This window comes from Lytechinus variegatus, chromosome 19 (genome assembly GCF_018143015.1).
Source record: "Lytechinus variegatus isolate NC3 chromosome 19, Lvar_3.0, whole genome shotgun sequence".
NCBI classification, from domain to species: domain Eukaryota; kingdom Metazoa; phylum Echinodermata; class Echinoidea; order Temnopleuroida; family Toxopneustidae; genus Lytechinus; species Lytechinus variegatus.
The window spans coordinates 5,101,202-5,123,858 of NC_054758.1; the positions used below are offsets into that span (position 1 = coordinate 5,101,202).

At 35.2% G+C, this 22,657-nt stretch overlaps 1 protein-coding gene across 1 annotated transcript in view; it reads left to right on the top strand.

Moving 5' to 3' along the window:
- Positions 1-654: 654 nt before the first annotated feature.
- Positions 655-22,657, top strand: part of LOC121405969 (guanine nucleotide exchange factor for Rab-3A-like) — a 28,179-nt gene continuing 6,176 nt past the window's right edge. The window contains exons 1-9 of the mRNA XM_041596965.1: positions 655-733; positions 6,873-7,069; positions 8,790-8,958; positions 11,438-11,533; positions 13,795-13,872; positions 14,108-14,262; positions 15,666-15,783; positions 17,863-18,071; positions 18,826-18,928. Coding sequence (XP_041452899.1) covers positions 6,879-7,069; positions 8,790-8,958; positions 11,438-11,533; positions 13,795-13,872; positions 14,108-14,262; positions 15,666-15,783; positions 17,863-18,071; positions 18,826-18,928 — 1,119 coding nt within the window. The 5' untranslated portion in view covers positions 655-733; positions 6,873-6,878. The remainder of the gene's footprint in view (positions 734-6,872; positions 7,070-8,789; positions 8,959-11,437; positions 11,534-13,794; positions 13,873-14,107; positions 14,263-15,665; positions 15,784-17,862; positions 18,072-18,825; positions 18,929-22,657) is intronic.

A 22,657-nucleotide genomic window follows, 5' to 3' on the forward strand; every position in this document is an offset into this window, starting at 1 on the left:
GAAAAATATAGGAGAGAAGGAGAATTTAAAAGAGAAAAATTGGGGAGGAGAATGGAAAAAATGCCAAGAAAAGAACGAGTAGATAAGATAAAGAAGGCAGGGAAAGAAAAGGTTGCATTAATTGAGGTATTTGGGTAATTCAAAAGAAAAACATGGGGGATATGCCAGATTATTGTAAGATGATTAAAACATGTGGTTAAAAATGAGTAAAACAAAGCATATTATAACCTATGACAAGACGGGGGAGGGTGGCGTAGAGTTACAAGAGTTTAATGTCCATTTTATTTATATGATATAATGACAAATAGATGAATCAGGAAGCTCCTGAAACAAAATAGTTTAAAACTTCATCTGAAAAATATTTAAAAAATAGCTGCTGAAAATAATCTGAAAAAAAACACACACACAAAATAGCTGAAATACCATCTTAAAAAAAGAACTCTCACACCCCTGTTATATGACGGTACATACAGCTATGTTGTTGGGTTTCTATTATTATTAACGATAAAAGAGAAAACACCAGGGGGGGGGGCAGGAAAGACAGAAAAATTCGGGAGAAGAAGAAAAAGAATACAGTCATTTTTCTGAGGAAACTATTGAGAAAAAGTTTAGGGAATTCTTTTAGCGCCATCTCTTGTTCATCAATGATAAAGAGGCGGATCTCGCACATCAAAATAAACTTCTTGGAAGTTCCCGCTGCTGACGTCGACTGTTTCTCTGCTGTGGACGTTGTGTAAGTTCCATCAAAGCATGTATTTTCATATTAATTCTTATCTAAATGGCTAAGAATGTTCACTGGAACACACGCATTTTACATAAATTGTTCTTGTATGGGTTCTTTAAAGTGATGTTATGTTTCAGATATGTGTGCGAAACTCGCTCGGTTTAATCAGTCCCATCCATCGAATTCTGTGTATGCATGGTTCCTCCAGAAGAGGACGGTGGGGGGGGGGGTAGACCAAAAGCTTCGGTCTCTGTTATGTTGGTTGTTCAGCTGAACTTCGTTGGCTTCACTCACCAAATACATAGACCGAAGTTTAACCGTCGTCTGTACGGGGGCTCAATGGCCACGGCTAATTTCTTGTTTTTCTCCTCAATACCGTGATATTTTACACAAACAGTGCATTCATATGCACCTTTAGGTGATAATGTTTAAGTAACGACAGTTTCTTACCCTAAATTCCCGCTTTGAAACTGGCATTCAGAGGATTGTCTCTAAAAGTTGACACTTGCGACTCGGAGAGTGGGCAGCCATCTTGATAATGAATTATTCATGAAAAGTGGCCGGCGAAAGTTAGACTCCGCCCCATGACCTTTACGTCACACATATACAGTGCCCGGATGTTGAAGTTTTATCAGCTTGCCTGGCGAGCGCGAGCAAACGTTGGAAAAAATATTAATATTCATAAGCCTGACGTAAAAGAGATGATCTGATTGGCCAACGGTTTCGATAAGCAGTTGACCCGGAAGTTCATCCCACCTCATATGTTTGTGTACATTATCGACTTCGGAGGAACGAGTGAATTGGGAGCTACACGACAGCCGAGGAAAGTCACTGTTTTTGTTCCTTTCGAATTGATTTTTTACCACTTTGATGCCAATTAATGCCTAGAGGAAATAACAAGCTGCATTTTGGTAAGCTTCTTTTTATATATAGTTTTTTCATTAAGTTAACAATCGATGAGCCCCGCCGGGGGGATTTTGCGTTGTACCTCCCCTAATGGCGAGGACACGCTAGCGAGCCGTCTGTCGACGAGGAGAAATTAAAAAATTAAAAAATGTTAAAAAACTCCTCGAAACAGACGGCTGCCAGCTGTCTACGGGGGGGGGTGCCTGCCAGCCAGGGGTGTATGTATTTCTTTGAGACTCGGATGGTGACTGTAGGTGTATTGTGTGTAGTGCTGTCTTGTGATGATTGTGCACTAACCAACTTTGACAGCTGGCAGCCGTCTGTTTCGAGAAGTGGCCTCATCATTTTCAATTTTTGTCTGTATTTCATAAAAATATGAAAATAGAACTTTAGAACTGGATGAAAATCAAGATAGATTATTCAGTTTTTTGGCCTGACAATATTAAATGCATGAAAACTACCTGGAAAAAAAATAAAAGGGGAAAAAACAGTGACTTCTTTCAGCTGTCGCGCAACTCTCACTTCCCTGGTTTATCCGAATTAAAAGAGAAATGCCAGTAGTTGCAGTAAATACTGATTTCATGAGAAAGTCTGTAAAACAAGGCTTAAGTGTCAGTATATCATCGAGGATCTAGATCTTGTACAGTTACGTAAACTGAACTTTGTGAAATCTTGAAATCTACGCTGAAAAATGTTCACACTGAAGATCACCAACACAGATAAGCGCACGTGGGACAGTGTTGCCTTGAATGTCGTGCCCGACGCTTGACCCAAATCCTGTGCTTATTTGCTGATTTCTCAGCAATTACACAATTTCTTCCTTTTGGCACATATGTTTTATTTACACAAACAGACACTTTGGTCGCGTCATTTCATTGGATTCTGTACGAACTCATTTTGATTTCATTACCACAACTGGAATTTACCTTACATAAACATATGGCCATTGAGTCCCTGTCCAGATTGAGTTAGAACTTTAGTCTCTGTAATTGGAGAGTAGAGCCAACGGAGTTCAGCTGAACAACAACTTAACAGAGACCGAAGCTTAAGCGTTTGGTCTAATGCTAAGTATTATTGCTTGTTGTTAATTGATTCCGAATTGTAATATCAGTCATTGACATTCATTGTTCAAAATCAAATTCTTGAACTTCAAACAACCAAAACTCTTAACTTAATAGTCTTAATGTTAAAGTTTAGTTTCCATATTTTTAATTTTGTCAATTCAGTCTTTTCTAGCTAGCCATGCAGATGCCATGCCATGTTCGTCAATCAATTTTCGCTGTTGTAACATTGACATTCTGATTAGACTATTAAAGACTAAAGTAAAGAGTTGAAGCATGCGCATGTGAATGGTATAAAAAGCAAGAGGAGATAAAGAAAAAAAAAAAATCGCTCTTTGATTTTATATTTTTATATTTTAAGGAAACAAAGTTGAAAAAAATATGAAGGCAAAAATAGTCAAATTGACTGGTTACCAAATAATAAGACCCCCCCCCCCCCCGAATTTAATTGTTCATGCACAATACTCTGCTTGCCCACCTCTTTAAAAAAAAAAAAAAAACCTTTTGATCACATTGTTCTGGAGCCACTTTTTCTTTGATCAGTCCTTATTCTATTTTTGAAAACACACACAAAATGATATTATGTATGTGTGTATGTGGATATATATACATATATGTGTGTGTGTGTATATGTATATGTATATATATAGATATGTATATTTTGTAGCAGGGCTCCACACTAACCATTTTTTCTACTGGTCCAACCTATTCATGTCGGACCAGTAGATACCCAGTTTTTCAAATTTTTACTGGTCCAAACCTAAAATCTACTGGTCCCAAAAAATAAAGAAAACATTAAGAAAAGGCGCAAGTTTATTTTTCTAGCCTTTCGTTACCCCCCCCAAAAAAAAAAATGAAGGAAATGAAGGACAAAAAGAAAGCAAGACCGAAACGAAGAAAGACAGAAACGAAGAAAGAAAGAAAGGAAGGAAGGAAGGAAGGAAAAGAAAGAATAAAAGAAAGGAAGGAAGAAAAAAGGTAAAGAAAGGATAGATGTGAAAGAAGAAAAAAAAGAAAGAACTAAAGAAGGAAAGGAAGGAATAAAGAAGGAACAAATATAAGAAAGAAAGAAAGAAAGAAAGAAAGAAAAGAAAGAAATGAAGGAAGGAAATGAAGCAAGCAATACAGAAAGAAAGAACAAATCCAGAAAGTAGTAAAGGAAAGAAAGAAGAAGCAATAAAAAAGAAAGGGTAAAAGGAGAGATGGAAAGACGGAAAAAGAAAGAAAGGAAGGATTGAAAGAAGGAAGGAATTAAGGAAGAAATGAAGGAAAGGTAAAATGATAGATAGAAGGAAAGAAATAAAGGAAGGAAGGGAAGGAAAGAAGCAAGCAATTATAAAAAAAGAAAAGGTAAAAGAATAGATGAAAGGAAGAAAAAAAGAAAGACCGAGAGACAAAGAAAGGAAGGAATGAAAGAATAAAGGAAGCAAGCAGTCAAAAAAAAAGGAAGGTAAAAGGATATAATTAACAAAGGGAAAAAGGAAAGAACAAGACAGATAGAAGAAAGGAATGAATGTAATAAAGAAAGGGCTGAGAAAAGAAATAAAAAAGAAAGGGTAAATAAATGATGGATGGAAGAAAGAAACAAAGAATGAAGAAAGGGGTAAAAAGAAGGAAGGAAGAAGAGAAGAGATGAATATAGGATGGATGGACTCAAAAACTAAAGAAAGAAAATATCAGAAAGAAAGAGAGAGAAAAAGGAAATAGAGAAAATATTTTATAAAAGGATAGAATTTAAAAGAAAAAATGAATTAAAGAAAAAGGGAAATTAAAAAAAAGACAGTAAAAAAAAAATCGAGGGAAGAAACAAAGAAAGATTAAGAAGGAAAGAAAGATAGGAAGAAAGCTAAAACTATTATCATAAATAATTTATCAGTTTCTTTTTGGCTCAATTAAAATAGCTACGAAAGAAAGTCAGATACCAAGTGTATCAACACACACATAAATGCATATGTGGGGCTATTATGTATTCAGACGATATCACCCGAAACCCGATCTGTTTGAACCAAAACAGAAGTGAAAATTTCTCCTTTTACTGCTTACAAATGACAGAGTTGCTCCAATTTTTAGGAAATATGGACATAAGAGCCTTTCATGAGTATGAACCTTGAATTTTGACAGTTCTGTGAGAGATTTCTGCCAGAGTTTAGCCAGGCTTCGTTCGTGCGGCCAGTGGAGAATTTACCATGTGAGTTGTGTGGCTGACTACATGTACACTGTATGCATGCTGTATAGTACTCTAGTAACACTTACGTGCGATTCATTCTGTGTGTATTCTGTGTGTGAATGGCAGAATTTAACGGGGGAAATGGTTTGCTGTGAATTTGACCATTTCTGGAAAAGTTATTGGCCCAACAATGGTTTTTATTACTGGTCATGTCGGACCCTTAAATCTTGCTATTTTTGGAAAAATTACTGGCCCGACAATGATATTTTTTACTGGTCATGTCGGACCAGTACATCTTCCAATTTCTGAAAATCTACTGGCCTGACAGCGATTTTTACCGGTCTGGGACCGTCGGACCGCCGCTAGTGTCGAGCCCTGTTTGTAGTATTTTTGACCTTGTTTTGTAATGTTTATCATATATTGTGAAACAGAAATAAATAAATCAAATCAAATCAATAAGTTTCACTATGACAAGATTATACAGACAGAGCCATATGTTGAACATTTTTTTTAATAGTTTGAAATTGATAATGGTGGATTATTCTAGAGTGCATTTGTCCGTCAGGCATGAAGCTCATGGTGCTATGTACAAAGGATATAAATAGGCCTACAAATTGTTTGAGACATTTATTACAAACTTTGAAACTAAATAATAACAGAAGAAAATTTAAGAAAAATATAAGTATAACCTAGTTTGAATTACAGAAACTTATTTTTTTCAGTCAAATGATAATTTTTTTTCAAAGAATAGAATGATTGATTAAAGAAGTCCACCCCAACAAAAACTTGATTTGAATAAAAAGAGAAAAATCCAACAAGCATAACACCGAAAATTTCATCAAAATCGAATGTAAAATAAGAGAGTTATGTCATTTTGAAGTTTCGCTTAATTTCACAATACAGTTTTATGCTCATCCTGGTCAGTATGTGAATGAGGGGACTGATGACATCACTCACTATTTCTTTTTTATATTATTAACATATATGAAATATGAAATATTTGAGTTTTCTCATTGTCCTGTGAAACAAATTTTAATTCCTCCCTGAACATGTGGTATTACCATTGTTATAACATTTTATGGTTCAGTTATCGTAAGTTGGTAAAAATTGAAATATTCTATAATTCAAACAATAAAGAAACAAAAATAGTGAGTGACGGACATCATCCACTCTCTCATTTGCTTGTCAATGAGTTGTGCATATAATTGTTTTGTGAAAAATAAGGGAAACATTAAAATGTCAAAACTCTCTTGTTTTAGATCTGATTTTGATGAAATTTTCAGCATTATGCTTGTTTGATTTTTCTCTATTTATTCAAATCAACATTTTTCTGAGCTGGAATTGACCTTGAAAATAATAGAATGATTGATTAATACAATATACTCAGGAATGAATTATGAAAGGAATAGACTGTTTTTTTTCTTCTTGGAATCACTGTGTGTTGTTTTTCTTTTAGGTGGTGAATTCGAAGCAAATAGTTTTCTGGACCATTATCTGCAAGTTCTGCAAACTTTTTTTGTGCAACATTTTGCAATTGAAAATCAGCGCCTTTTATTGTTCCTTTTTACTGACTTTTTTCCTCTTTGCTTTTGCAAAGGAAAAATTAAAGTAGAAACACAAAATGTAATAATGTAATCTTTTCATTAAATGATGTAAAAACATGATTTGAATGTTCCCTGATAATTAAAAATGGTATTGTGGTTCAATCAAGAGCTTCTTTATGTCATTTTAAATCAATAAAAGTTTAAATATTCTAAAATAGAAAAAGAAATAGTTATTGTGTGTCGTCGCAAAGGCCTCTCTCACTTTTCTTTAGATCTTAAATTATTTTTTTTTAGTTTTAATTTGATTAAGTACTAGAGTAGAGTCCCAAACAGAATAATAATACTCAACCTTTGGAAGAGCATAGGTCTTTTATGTGTGCACTCATTTATAGTGGCTTGTCATTCCCTGAGGTTACATCATTGAAGGAATTGAGAGTTCTAATTCTCTTGAATAAATGTTTTGTCCTTAGGCGAAGATGGATAGCACCACGCACCAGTTCCTGGTCCCACACCTAGACCAGCAAACCCCAAGATCTAGCAGCGATCCTGGCCCACTCAACAAGATTGGAGAACCAGAGGCACAGAGTCGAAGTAGAAGCCGAGAGGAGAGTGTATCTGAAATTGACAATGACGGGACGAGCAGTAATTGTAATGATAAAACAGAGAGGTATGTCAAACAAGGCTTTCTAATGAGAAATGGACTAAAAAAAGGAGGATGTTGCTTTAAAAAAAAAAGTTGGCTGTCTTCTCTTCACTGCAGAGTTGGATTCATAACCTTATTAGGGGCTGCATTGTTTATGTACCAGGCCTAATTTTTCAATTTTCAGGGGCTATTTTTGACAATTGACTGCCTAAATCTGATGGAGATTTTTTGGTAAAAAAAAAATCAGGGCTTTCTTGATCATTTCTTGGGCGATTTTGCCCCAGAAATGATCAAGGAAGCCCCGAGTCCTGTGTAATTTTTCCCTGTTGGTATAATAACCAGGCTCCTATAGGCCTATATCTATTTTGTCTAATCTGGCTCGATCCATGCCTTTTCTTCTCGAAACAGAATAAGATAGGCAGGCTGGATGAATGAAAGTGAAACCAAGTAAATGAACAAAACAAGGAAATAGGGAATTATGAGAATAAGAAGTCAAGAAAAAAGTGAGGGCTCGTATATAAAATCTAGCGATGAACCACACTTACGTAAGTACCAGTCAGATTGGTTGCTGGTCAGATTTTTTTCCAGTTCCGCATGCAACTATGATCTTGATTGGTCATTAGCATTCATGCTTGATTGCAATCCAGTGGTTTGCAATCAAGTTATGTGGCCCAGCAAAGAAAGAAGTATTACAGCTACCACATATCCTTAATGTGTGCTTACGTGCATAGTTCATGTGGCCAGTCATCACGAAATCAACAATAAGTCACAGGGGAGGGTTCTCTGTAAATAGTCAAATAAATATTTTGGTGTACAAGAGATAAAAATTTCAAAATCAGCGTACCTCAAAAGGTAACTCTTCATACTTTCAAAGTTTGAAGTTGTAAGTTAAAATAAAAGACAAGATGCAAACGTTTTTTATACCTTTTTCTCCGGGACTGCTAGGAAGTCTTACTGAGATAGATTGCACAGTGTGCATATCTCATGGAAATTTGTTGCAAAAGAACCGCCATAGAAAGTCTAATCAATTTGCCTTCTACCAGTTGTCTAAGTACTGTCCATTTGTGTAATTTCAAGTAAGGCTATACCCATTTTTTCTTATATCCACTTGGGCCACATGATTGATTCTATTAAGAGTAAGACAAACCTTTTATGAACCCAAATTTCATTTGACAAAGTACAAAATGATTAGTAGATGGAAGTGGAAATTACACCAACTTGGCATTGGATGAATGGGGCTTGTGCCTTGACATCGGGTTGTTAGGTCGCGCAATCTCGTTTGCCTGATCATTCAAGAAAAGGACCCCCTAATTTCTTGAAAGGACGGGTCCAGTTTACCTGACCATTCAATTATTTTCACAAAATATTGGGTAAACTGGACCCGACCTATCGGGAATTTAGGGGGTCCTTTTCTGGAATGGACGCCTTACGCAATTGCCCGACCCGACGCGATAACCCAATGTGATGGCACAAGCCGATGAAATGACAGTCTAACCAAGTGATTATTAGACCAAGTGGTGATTGGACCAGACAGTAATTAGACCAAATGAATTTATCCATAATTGTGTAAGATGGTCTGATTGAGAATGAATTAGACCAAGTGGATATAAACCTTGAACAATCCAAACCATTTTTTAAAGAAAATGATGTTTTACACCTTTCAAAATTTAGAAATGAAAGATATATACATGTATTTTGTTCTGCTTATCATGACTCATGAATATCTCCAATCTTTACATTGCAGTGACCTTGATGGAGAATTGGATGAGCTTACCATCAGAATTGACCCTCCTGACCTTTTGCCAGGTCAAAGGTCAAGGCTAGATAGTCTTGTTTCTAAGAATTGTTCTGTTGCCGAAGCTCAGGCCCAGGCTTTTCTGAAGCTACAGGAGGAACTCATGAAGGCAAAGGAAGTGAGTAGGAAAATTTAGACTTTCAATCATGTTTTTTTTTTTTTGTAGCTTTTTAAATTTTCATTAATTTTTGTCACTTTGAAGATGTTGACAATATGATTTGCTGATTACAATGTACTCTGCATGTGGTCACGCACCAGGGTCCCGTCTTAAAAAGAGTTGATTGATCCAATCAATTGCAACTATGGAAAGCCAGTAAAGTCAACATATAAAATGCTTGTTTGTTCAAAATATTTTCTAGATATGAATGTATATCCATAAATTCATTGATTTCTTGACAATTTGGTGTGTTCTCCTTTGTTTACAATGGACATTTTGCAAATTTCCTGTAGAAAAAATTATGGCACTGATGGATTTCCATAGAATTACGATTGATCAGATGAATTGTAACTCTTTGTAAGATGGGGTCCAGTTGTTCCGAATTGTTATTTCAGGGCCCTGCCTTACAAAGAGTTACAATTGATCCAATCAACCACAATTATGGAAAGCCAGCAATTCTCAACATTTAAAACAAACACATGTTATTTCAAAATGTTTTCTAGAAATGATAGGCCTATATATTCATACATTCATAGTTTTCTTGTTTATTAAGAACGTTGTGCAAATTTCCTGAAGAAAAAATTATGACGTTGATGGATTTCCATGTACTGGAGGTTGATTGGATCAATAGTATTACATTAAACTCTTTGTTAGACAAGACCCTGTCATAATATTTTTCGATCAATTAAAAAAAATGAAATAAGGCAGTACACACAATTTTCAGGGTAGATTTACTTTTCCACCAGTGTTATTTTTGTTGTCAAAATAACAATCCAAATGGGTGTTTGCAATTAAAGATAAATTCCAGTTTTGGTAACTATCTCAAAATTACTTTGTACAGAATCTAATATAATGACCACCCAAGTGTCTGTTTGTATGAATAAAAAAATATGTGCCAAAGGATTCTGGGAGAAACTGTAATTGCTGAGAAATAAGCAAAATAAGCGCAGATTCGGTCACTTCCGTCAGGTCTTTATTCCAGCAATAATAATACACTGTCCCACGTGTGCCTATCTGTGTTGGTGATCTTCAGTGTGAACGTTTTTCAGCGTAGATTTCAAGATTTAACAAAGTTCAGTTTATGTAACTGTACCGGATCTAGATCCTCGATAATATTCTGACAATTAAGCCTGGTTTTACAGACTTTCTCATGAAATCAGTGTTTATTGCAACTACTGGCATTTCTCTTTAAAGTCAGTTACTATTTGTCAAACTTCTAGAAGTTGTTGTTAAAGCATTTTTACAAAGAGAAACCAAGCAAAATTGAAAACTATATCTATTGTTTGTCAGAAGCAGAATTAGTGCAGGAATATTATTTCATAAAGATACACCAGTGAAAATGGATGCATCCCCCTTAAATACATGAAATAATTCAATATAATGGATTGTATGTATCCAACTTTCTAGAAGCTACCCACATAAATTTGTATGGAGCAATGCCTAATTACAGGAAATCATTAGATTCTGTACAGGATGTAATTAAATGCTTTTAGAATTTACACATTTCCTTTTAAGTATCTGTTGATGGTATTAAATATCATTGAAATTTATATTGGACTTCCTTCAGCCCAGTCGAGCTTCAATCCAATGTGCATTGTATGTATACATGTATATATCTACCCCAACTGTGCTTTACTTGACAAATACACATCAGTATAACACAAAATTTTGTAAATCAATGCAGTCATACAATCTATTTTTTTTACTCCGCATCGTATGCCTTGAGAACAATGAAAACAATCCCTAACAATGCAAGGAGAACTATGGTTAGAATTATGAAAATGAATATTAAACTGTAAGTTTGAGGTAGCCTCAATCAAAATTACTTTAAGTTGGGCTTGTTATAATTTTTTGATAATTCTTGTGGCCATTTTTTCTTTTTCATTGGACATTTTTGTTAATTAGCCATTTACAGATTTGTTTGATTGAATTTATATTTATTCAATGTAATTGATTTGTTTAAAAAATTATCAATTTTATTAAATTATTTTTTATCCATTTGATTATTTCTTCACTCTCCATGATTTGTTCATCCATTCTGGGCCCAGTCTTACACAGAGTCTGGATTGATTTGTTCAACCTCAACTATATGTAAATCCATCAATATTATACATTTTTGACAGGAATTTGGCACAATGTCCTCTGTTAACAAAGAGAAGCACACTGAATTTTCAAGAAAACAATGAATGTATGAATATACATCAGATCTACAAAATATTTTGAACAAACATGGATTTTATTTTTAGATGTTGACTTTCCATAGTTGTGGTTGATCTGATCAATCGTAACTCTTTGTAAGACTGGTCCTAGGTCTATCTGTTTCTATTCATTTAGGAATTAAGAGATCTATTTTAGAACTTTTTTAGATTCTATTATTATCCATGTTACTTGTCATTTATTGTGTGCTATCATTATTCATCCGTTTTTTTCTCCCCTCCAGACTCTACAGCTGAAGGATGAAGAAGTTGAGCAGTTATCACGGGTAAGAGAAGAGGTCGACAGGGAGATTACTGAACTTACTGCAAGCTTGTTTGAGGTAAGGCTGACATGTCTTCATGGGTCCGAGTCAGAAAGATTTGCAACCAATCACAACTTAAAAATCAATCGTAATTTATGTTTCAGCCAATTAGAAGCATGCAATTGGAGTGGTCTTAAAATACACCACTGTCTGCAAAAGGTCTTACCAGTAGTTCTTTTCAGGATTCAAGATATTTATTGTCTTTTAAGATACAAAAATTCATTTCCACTGGTGGATAAGTTGATCTAAAGAATATCAATTCAGTAAAAGCCTTTCTTTGCTTGAGGTTTTTGTCTCACCTGCATAGCAGGTCTTTTATGCCTTATTTAAAATGTATTTACTTTTAAATGTATAACCGTTTTTAATGCATTTTACTATGTACTTAATAATGTGCCAAAACCAACTTGTAAGCATGATCTTTCCAGCTTTTGCTGTTTTTTCATGTATGATTGTTAACATGTTTGATTATCAATAAAGACCATTTTTGAATTGAATTGAATTGAATAGCAGAGTAATACCATGGTCACATTTGTTCTACGGCGATCGTACAGCGAGTCAAAAACAGCCGTTTTATTGATTTTAATTCAAACCACCTGTATGTAGTTGGTACAACAAATGTTAAAACGGCTGTTTTCGACTCGCCGTACGGCCGCCGTAGAGCAAATGTGACCATGGTATAAGACTACAGGCGCCGCTTTTCTGACATCAAATCTTAACCTGAGGTTAAGTTTTTGAAATGACATCATAACTTAGAAAGTATATGGGCCTAGTTCATGAAACTTGGCCATAAGGTTAATCAAGTATTACTGAAGATCCTATTAGAGTTTCATGTCACATGACCAAGGTCAAAGGTCATTTAGGGTCAATGAACTTAGACCATGTTGGGGGAATCAACATCAAAATCTTAACCTGAGGTTAAGTTTTTGAAATGTCATCATAACTTAGAAAATATATGGACCTAGTTCATCAAACTTGGACATAAGGTTAATCAAGTATCACCAAACATCCTGCATGAGTTTCACGTCACATGACCAAGGTCAAAGGTCATTTAGGGTCAATGAACTTTGGCCGATTTGGGGGTATCTGTTGAATTACAATCAAAACTTTAAAAGTTTTTGGATCTGATTCATGAAACTTGGACATAATAGTAATCAAGTATCACTGAACATCCTGTGCAAGTTTCAGGTCACATGATCAAGGTCAAAGGTCATTTAGGGTCAATGAACTTTGGCCGAATTGGGGGTATTTGTTGAATTACCATCATAACTTTGAAAGTATGTTGGTCTAGTTCATAAAACTTGGACATAAGTGTAATCAAGTATCACTGAACATCCTGTGCGCATTTTAGGTCACATGACCAGGGTCAAAGGTCAATGAACTTTGGCCATAATGGGGGAATCAGCATCAAAATCTTGAAGATCCTATCAGGGTTTCATGTCACATGACCAAGGTCAAAGGTCATTTAGGGTCAATGAACTTAGACCATGTTGGGGGAATCAGCATCAAAATCTTAACCTGAGGTTAAGTTTTTGAAATGTCATCATAACTTAGAAAATATATGGACCTAGTTCATTAAACTTGGACATAAGGTTAATCAAGTATCACCAAACATCCTGCATGAGTTTCATGTCACATGACCAAGGTCAAAGGTCATTTAGGGTCAATGAACTTTGGCCGATTTGGGGGTATCTGTTGAATTACCATCATAACTTTGCAAGTTTATTGATCTGAATTTTGAAACTTGGACATAAGAGTAATCAAGTATCACTGAATATCCTGTGCAAGTTTCAGGTCACATGATCAAGGTCAAAGGTCATGTGAGATCAATGAACTTTGGCCGCATTGGGGGTATTTGTTGAATTACCATCCTATCTCTGTAAGTGTATTGGTCTAATTCATAAAACGTGAAAATAAGAGTAACCAAGTATCACTGAACATCTTGTGTGAGTTATAGTAGTTCTCAAAGTCAGCACTGCTGCTATGTTGAATCGCGTGATGCAGGTGAGACGGCCAGAGGCATTCCACTTGTTATTTTTGGACATCTCTCTGTGAATATATTGGCATGCTGCAAAAGCAATACCAAAGTCCCCAACATCAGATGATAGAGGTTTGCATAGATGTTGTAGAGTCAATAGCATGTAATATTTTTACCTTAAAATGTGCTTTGAATAAAGCTTGAAAAAGATGGCTAGATATAAATGATATTTGCTCAAATGTTATTATTCCCAAACAAATTGATTTTTTCAGCAAGTTTTCATAGTTGAATCATTTATTTTTAGGAAGCTAATGCAATGGTACAAGAGGCTAATATCAAGAGGGCTGCAGCTGAACGAAGATTAAAGGAAGCAAACGGGAAGGTAAATATAAGCTTCTGGTGAAGTACTACAAATTTCCCCCCCTGTAATGATGATAATGATAATAATAATAATAGACCACTAGCAATTAAACTTTATATTACTGAACCGAAAATAACTAAACCAAATGTTACTATGAAATACTGGCAAAATTTCTTTGATATTGACAATTTCAGTTTTCTTTTGAATTTAGGAAAATATTCGCCAATTTATGATTTTTGACATTTCCTTGATTTAGATTGATGCGTTGCAGGCTGAGATCGGGGCCCTCAAGATGCTCGTCCTTACCTCAACACCGAGCATGCCCGTACCGAAGGATGCTACCCAGAAGAAACCATCTCTATTGAGAAAGTCTAAGAGCAGTCTACGGCTTAGCATACAAGGACACCATAGGTAAGTCGTATTTGATTTGCTTTCATCTTCAAATTGGCAAAATGTAGCATCTGGAATAATTTGCCGTTGAATTTAAGAATTGTACCATCACTATAGACCTTAAAATCTAAACTGAAGTCTTATCTTTTCCAACAGTATTAGTTATTGGCACTTTGACACTCATCCAACCTTTCTCATTCTTCTTTTCTTGTAATATTTCTAGATAGATGGCGCTATATAAATACCAATTATTACTATTATTATGTTAGTTATATTGCTTTTATATTGCTTTATATTGTTTCCTTTCAAAGAAATTGCTGAAAAATAAGTTTTCAGAAATTGGAGATTTTACAGCTATGAAAAATAGAAGTAAAGAGGGTTCCAGTATTGTAGTAATTATTTTATTCAGAATTTGTCTTGTGGTATTGAACAGGAGATATTGAAAAATTGTTGCTTGTTCGGGATAATAAGTTCAAATTGAAGCCCTATTTTATCAGCTTCCATCTTCAAATTGATGTCAATAGTATTATTTTGTTGCCATTGTTCTTCTTTTAAAGTTTATGTAGTAGAAATAGACAGAATTTTTTAAAAGTATGTTTAAATAGTAGAATGTGCCAATACGGCTTGTATGTCCATACCAAATTGGTAGACACTTAGTTATTGTCTTGTACACTGTTTTCATAACATCCACCCCCCCCCTCCGTTATACTCAATACAGCAACAACAAAAAAGAGGAGGTGAGTAAAAACATCCTTTGACTGTAATCCTTTGACCGATCAATTAATATCCTGTCTTTAAAGGGGAATGAAACCTTTGGAACAAATAGGCTTGTGTAGAAACAGAAAAATCAAAGAATAAGAATAAAGAAAGTTTTAGAAAAATCGGACAAATAATGAGAAAGTTATGAGCATTTGAATATTGCAATCACTAATGCTATGGAGATCCTCGCATTGGCAATGCGACAAAGATGTGTGATGTCACTGATGAACAACATTCCCTTTTGTGGACTATAAAATACCCTCAAAATGTCTCTTTTTGATTTTTCTTACGATGATACAAACTCTTTATCCATTATGTATTCTTAAAAAATATGTATTACATGCCCTCATGTAGAAAGAACACATGATCTATGGATAGATGTGATAAAAGAGGCAATTCAAGTGAAATATATACTAAAGTAATGGGGAGAGTTGTTCATCAATTTGCTATCTCCATAGCATTAGTGATCGCAATATTCAAATGCTCATAACTTTCTCATTATTTGTCTGATTTTTCTCAAACTTTCGTTGATCTGTTTCTTTGATTTTTCTGTTTTCACACAAGCTATCTTGTTCCAATGGTTTCATTCTCCTTTAAAGTTTGACTATAGATGCATGGAAATGATGTAATTAGCTGTTTTCTATGTATCCTCTTCCCTCTCCTAGAACACATAGCCTGCAGGGCCCAATCACAGCTGATTGTGGGATTTCCCCTACTGCTAATGGGACTTCCCCTAATACCAACGATGCAAAAACACCATCACCTAGCTCAGAGTCTAAAGAGGTTTGTTCACATTTCATCCTGTATTTCTTATCTTGTTAATTGCTGTTTCCCCGTTTTGATTACCTAGGTGTATTTTAATGTAAAGTTGAGTAAATGTATATTGACATTGCACAAGATAAATTCACAATTATTATGACCTTGTTTTCTTGATTTATATGATTCTGCACTGCACCATTAACTTCCCCTTTATCATATATTTTACTGTGATGTTTATCTACAGTGGGAGGTTAGGGGCAATCCCTCTATGATATTTTTCTCAAGTTAAAAACCAACCAATTAAATAAAGAGGAGAAAAATGGGGAAAAATGAAAAATAACGAGAAACACTGACAAATCAAGACCTGGGTCATATCACTGTTTCACGACCTCTATTTTTGTTTTCATTTTTAGGAACAAACACAAATGATTTGCCCTTAGGTTACTACCCTCGCCCCTGTTTGGGTAACATACTTTCATTAGAAAACTTTGTATCACCAAATATCTCTACATATATGTAACTATATTCTTTATTAGGATAGGGCAAAAGTTCCTGAGTTTGAAAGTTGTAAGTCTTTACAGTGAACTTATTGCAAAGTTTTTGTGTATCAATAACTTCAATTACTTGTATGATTGATGTAAGACTGGATTCATTCTCTTTTTGATACACGGCAATGATTTTCCCTGCTTTTATGCAAATTTCTTGTAATAACTTATTGATAACTCTCTGCTATCTGTACATTTCAGTGTAGTAATAATAATACATTGTATTTATATAGCGCTTAATACGTGATGTTTCTAAGCGCTTTACAAAGCAATTAAGTAACATACATCAATAACATTGGACAGTTAACATACAAGAAAGGAAATGTACAGTGAAAAGTATTTTCATATAACAAATTACAAATAAGCTAAGAAAACTGCCTACTCAAGTTGGGAAGTACATGAACAAATAATGAAATAATAAAAAAAACTATGATGTTTATTAATTAATTAAATAGTTCGAATACAATCATTTCAGTGTAGTCAATACTCAATATGGATTTGTACCACAACATATTGTAAAAGTTGTCAAAGTGTTCTTTGTAGGTTAGAGCAAAAGTTATTGAATTTAAAGTAAATTTTTACTAGGAATTTATTGCAGAATGTTTGCTTAATCCTGTATCAAGATTGATGTAAGGCTGGATTCATTCATTCATTCATTTTCCCCTGCTTTATGCAATTTTTTAAATAACTTATTGATACTGATAGCTATCTGTTATCTGTACATTTCAGTGTAGTCAATGCTCAATAATGCTATTATATTTGAGAATATGGATTTTGTACCAAAATATTGTAAATGTTGTCAATATGTTCTCTGTAGGATAGAGCAAAAGTTATTGAGTTTAAAGTAAATATTTACTGGGAATTTATTGCAAAGTGTTTGCTTAATCCTGTATCAAGATTGATGTAAGACTGGATTCATTCATTCATTCATTTTCCCCTGCTTTTATGCAATTTTTAAAATAACTTATTGATACTGATAGCTATCTGTTATCTGTAAATTCCAGTGTACTCAATACTCAATAATAATGCTATTGTATTTTAGAATATGGATTTTGTACCACAAAATATCATAATGTGTTATTTGTAGGATGGGGCAAAAGTTGAAAGTTGTAAATGTTTACTGAGAATTTATTTATCTCGGTTCCTCCATGACCTTACACATGGTGTACCATAAACCTCTTACGCGATTGCTCATACCATGTGGAGCATTGTGGCCCAGTGGATTAGTCTCTGGACTTTAAAACAGAGGGTCATGGGTTCAAATCCCAGTCATGGCTTAATTTCCTTCGGCAAGAATTTTTTTCCACATTGTGCTGCACTCAACCCAGGTGAGGTGAATGGGTACCTGGCAGGAATGTATTCCTTGAAATGCCACAGCGCTGTAAAAGGCTGTGGGGCTAAAGCCAGAGTAATAATATCCAAGTCCTTTGGAAGAGCATAGAGACGTTATCTATAATGTGTTATGCGCTATACTAGAACTGACTATTATTATTATTATTATTACCAATTTGCAAACCTTCAAACATCATATTTGTGCATGTCTTCTTCACTATCACAGGTTGACACCCTGCTCCTGCACAACTTCCAGAGTTGGAGAGAAGCGCCCTCGCTCGGCGTAGACAATCCATTCACCCAGAGGGTATTCACCGAAGACATTCAACCTTGTCTGTCCTTCACCAACGCAGACCTGTCGGTGCAGCTGCAGTCAAGTATTGAGAGGAACCAGCTTTGTATAGAACCCATCAGTATTAAGACTACAGTACCGAGGTAAATGTGCGTGGCCCTTGGCCTCTTTCTTGAGATTCATGCGGAGAAGATTACAATTTGGTGATGCCAGACTTCAAAATAATTCAACTTTCAAAAGACTGCTGAAAAGATTCTTTTTCCTCAATCCAAAGATACTACAAGGGGAAGATCGGACACTTTGTCGAGTTTTAAAAATGCTCGATAAATGCTCATGGGGAAGGACGCCCACTAGCGTTGAGTAAGTAATCCATCGCACATCGGCGCGCAGCTGTGTATAAAACATATGGGGGAAAAATGAGAGAACGGACTCAGGAGAGGGCTCAATGGCAGCGTACGAGAATATTTCCTCCTTTTATTACCCAGAAAACTCTGAAATATATTCATCTCTAAGTTAAGAAAAAAAATCTCAAAATGTAAAAATCCTCTTTTCACCCCTTTACCATTTATCTCATATATTTTGTATACAACTAGATCGGTACACGCAAAGGTAAAGATTGTTACTTAACGCTGTAGGGCGCTCTTCCCAAGCATTTCACTGCGCGGTTTATGTACTTTTGGATCATCCCCTTGTGGTAATCTTTGCTCAATCTTAGTCTATGCTTCGTGATTTATTATTGTATGTAATGTTATGCATTCACTATAATATGGAGTGAGGGATGGTGCGTAACAAATAGCAATTAGTATTATAGTTATACATATTGCTATTATAAGCTTTATAAATTGACAATTCTATAAGCTAATAAGGTCATATTTTCTGTTATATTGATTGATGCAGGCGATGTGCCCTCAGCGAGCAGCAGAGGCCGTGTCATTATCGTATCAAACTGAGTGAGAGTGAGAACTCATGGCATTCCATATGTGCACCTGTCAGAAATCGGGTAAGTCTTTTTGTAATTGGTAATTGGCAACCTACAGGGGAGAAAGAGAGTAAGGGGGATTAGTTTGATGTGTGTTGTTGAGCTTTGCAAGTTCAAAAAAAAAAATAATGTGGACAGTGCCAGAATTTTTATTACGAATTGTGTACAGAATGAAAGTAACCCACCTGCATGCTTTCGACTGTGCAGCTTTCTGGAGTCTTGCTCTTGCTAGCTAAATTCAGTTTGTACTTCAAGTCACATTTTATATCCCCCTTTATTATTCTTATTATTCTTAATAACATTTTTAGATTGACAGTGGAGCGTTTCATGAAAGGATATTATCTGACAAGTCATGTTTTATCCTACAATTTCCATAGTAACAGCACCTCTCAGCCAATCAGAATCAGGGAAAGTTGTCAGATCTGACAACTTGTCGGACAAAAATGTTGATGAAATGCTCCCCAGGTTTACCTATTTTTGTTGCAAAGAGAATTTTACAGTTCACTGTGCATAGGACCCTCGTTGCAAGTCCTTTTAAGGATTTCATCTTGTCTCACAAAATAGTTTTCTCTACTCTGCCATATATCACTTTCTCATCTCGCCATTGTTTTATATATATATTCTCATCAGTTTTGGTAGTATTTCACCTTCCTGACATTCCTATTCTTCAGGACTATGATGATGATGATGATGATAATAATTAAATACTACTACTACTACTACTACTACTACTAGTACTAGTAATAGTAATAATAGTAATAATAACACTGTTCTTGTTGAGCACTTATCACATTATGATATAATGTACCTAGGCGCTTCCAAAGGCCCCACAGCCTTTTACATCGTGGATGCATTTCGAGGAATAAATTTCTGCCATTTACCTCACCTGGGTTGAGTGCAGGACAATGTGGATCGATTTCTTGTCAAAGGAAAATATGCAATGTCTGGGAAGACTAATCCACTAGGACACAACGCTCCACTTCAATTCAATCATGGTTTATTTCGTATAAACAACAATACATGTTACAAAGCCAGAAGGCTGAAATTAACATGTTTACAATAAAACGTTCAAAGTCATGGATGAAAGCAAACAATTACAATTTACATAGATAATGAATAAATTTCAAAGAGCAAGTGTACATAAAAATTCATTAAATATAATAAAATAGAACGAAAAAAGAAATACAATATTAAAAAGTGAGGAATATTAGACAATTAAAATTCAAATATCAATTGGATTGAAAGGAGACTAAAACAATGGCAATCCAGTCCCATGGTGGACAAAGAAATGTTCCTTAAAAATCAAAGAAAGGAATTAAAGCGAAAAATAAATTAAGAAAATGTCTATCAATTGAGCCCTGATTAGTTATAAGCAAAAAGAAAGCTGAAGCTCAAAAAGAAATTCGACTTGCCAAACGTCAGTATTGGCAGTTATACTGCTCTAAATTGAGTCGCTTCACTCCACTTGGTCAAATTTGGCGTTTTGTTAAAAGATTGAAAGGTGTCCCTAATCCAACAAGGCGTAACATGCCTGTATTGTTCTTAGAGAATGGAGAAACGCTTCTCAGTGATACAGACAAAGCCAACGCTTTTGCTCGATCTTTTGTACAAGTTGAGAGAAACTACCAATGCTGACAGTTCGGATAAAGAGATCAATAGGCAGTTTGAAAATCTTCCTTTCGAGAACACAGGTAATATGCCTCTAGCAATTAACGAACAATTTCAGATGATAGAGTTAGAAAGTATCCTACAAGGTAAGAAACCCTCACTCCAGGAGAAGATGGAATAGGTTATCAAGTGTACGAGCACCTGCCGGAGTCCCTTAAACATATGATGCTATATGTTATAAATAGGATCTGGGAAACCGGTACAATCCCCAGTGCCATGCAAGCACTCCATACTTATTCCCATGTTAAAGCATGACAAAAACCCATCCAAAACAGTTTCTTATCGACCCATTGCACTCACGTCTTGTTTCATCAAAATTATGGAAAGTATGGGTAAAAAACGACTTCAAATGTACCTTGAAAAACACGTTTTACTATCTCCTATACAGAATGGATTCCGCAAAGGTCGAGGAACAATTGATAACATTGTTCATCTTGAGAATGAAATTCAAAAGAATTTGAAAACTGGTGTTAAAACATTAGCAATCTTTATAGACATAAAGAAAGCATTTGACTCCCTATGGACAAAGGGACTCCTAGTCAAATTAAGTAAATTAGGTCTTACAGGAAACATTCTACTTTTCTTAAAAAATCTTTTGACACATCGCACTATTCAAGTTCGAGTAGGGGATCATCTTTCTGACATTATGGAAACCAATAATGGAATCCTCAAGGCAGTAGCCTAAGTCCTGAATTATTTAATATTATGGTGCACGATATTCCAATTTCAACCAACCACACAATCTCCTTTATGCCGATGATTGTGTAATATGGAAATCTGCCAATGATATAAGAGAGGGTACCAAAGAAATCCAAGAATATCTTAATATACTTTATGATTGGTTTCTCTCTTGGGGAATGATAATTTCTTGTGAAAAGACGGTCCCGTACTTTTTTCTCATTCCCCTCGATATGATCCATGTCTCGAGATATATTTGGGGGACAACCTCCTAACGCCAAGGAAGGAGTACAAATATCTTGGTACTATTTTCGACTCTAGGCTAGCATGGAGACCCCACATACATGAAGTAGTTCAAAGATGTAAAAAGAGAATTAACATTTTGAAATGCTTATCTTATGCCAATTTCTGTGGTAATGTTGGAGAATTACTCCACGTATACCGGGCAATTATTCGGTCACTCATGGATTATTCATGTGAGGCTTATGACTCTGCAACCACAAATGTTAAAAATATTCTTAACTCCTGCCAATATCAGGCACTCGCCATATGCGCGGGAGCAAAAAGGGGCACTTCCCTTCGAACTCTTCAAGTAGAACTTGGAGAAATGCCCTAGATATACGACGTGAAATGCTGAGCGTAAGACTCAAGAAACGCATAGATAGTATACTAAATCATCCATTGAAACAAGATCTTCAAGACTGTTGGCAGTTTCAGTTTTACTCTGACAAGAACACGAGGAAGCCGTTCGGGGAAAGAATATCGAAATTACCCCAGCCTCTCAATATGAAATTGAATATATGTACTCGTATCTTTAATACCTTATTGGCATTACCGGTCACCAATAATATCCACGGAGATATCCGATTATATATCGAAAAGTGACAATTTAACATTCCAGAAACAAACAAGTCTTGAATTAATACACAAGAAGTGGTATAACTTCTTACAAATCTTCACTGATGGTTCGAAGTCTCCTGAAACAGGAAAAGCAGCAGCAGCATTTCACGTACCCTATTACAAATATATACATTCAATGAGACTCCAAGATAATACATCGTCTTATAGATCAGAGCTTGCAGCGATTATACTAGCATTAAATTGGTTGAACCAATTACCTGGCCTTTATACAGGAGCGGTCGTATTTTGTGATTCACTCAGCGCACTAGAGGCAATCAAAACTAAAAAGAAACTAACTTTGTGAATGAAATTTTGTTAATGTATACACAATTGTATAATAAAGGAATAACAGTGTATATTTTGAATGGATCCCAGGTCATTGTGATATCAGGAACAATGAGGTGGTGGATATCGCAGCCAAACAAGGTTTACGGCACAGCCAGATTGATGTAAAATAACAAAATTAGTAAGCACGAATCAAACTGCATTCTTAAAACGTACTTC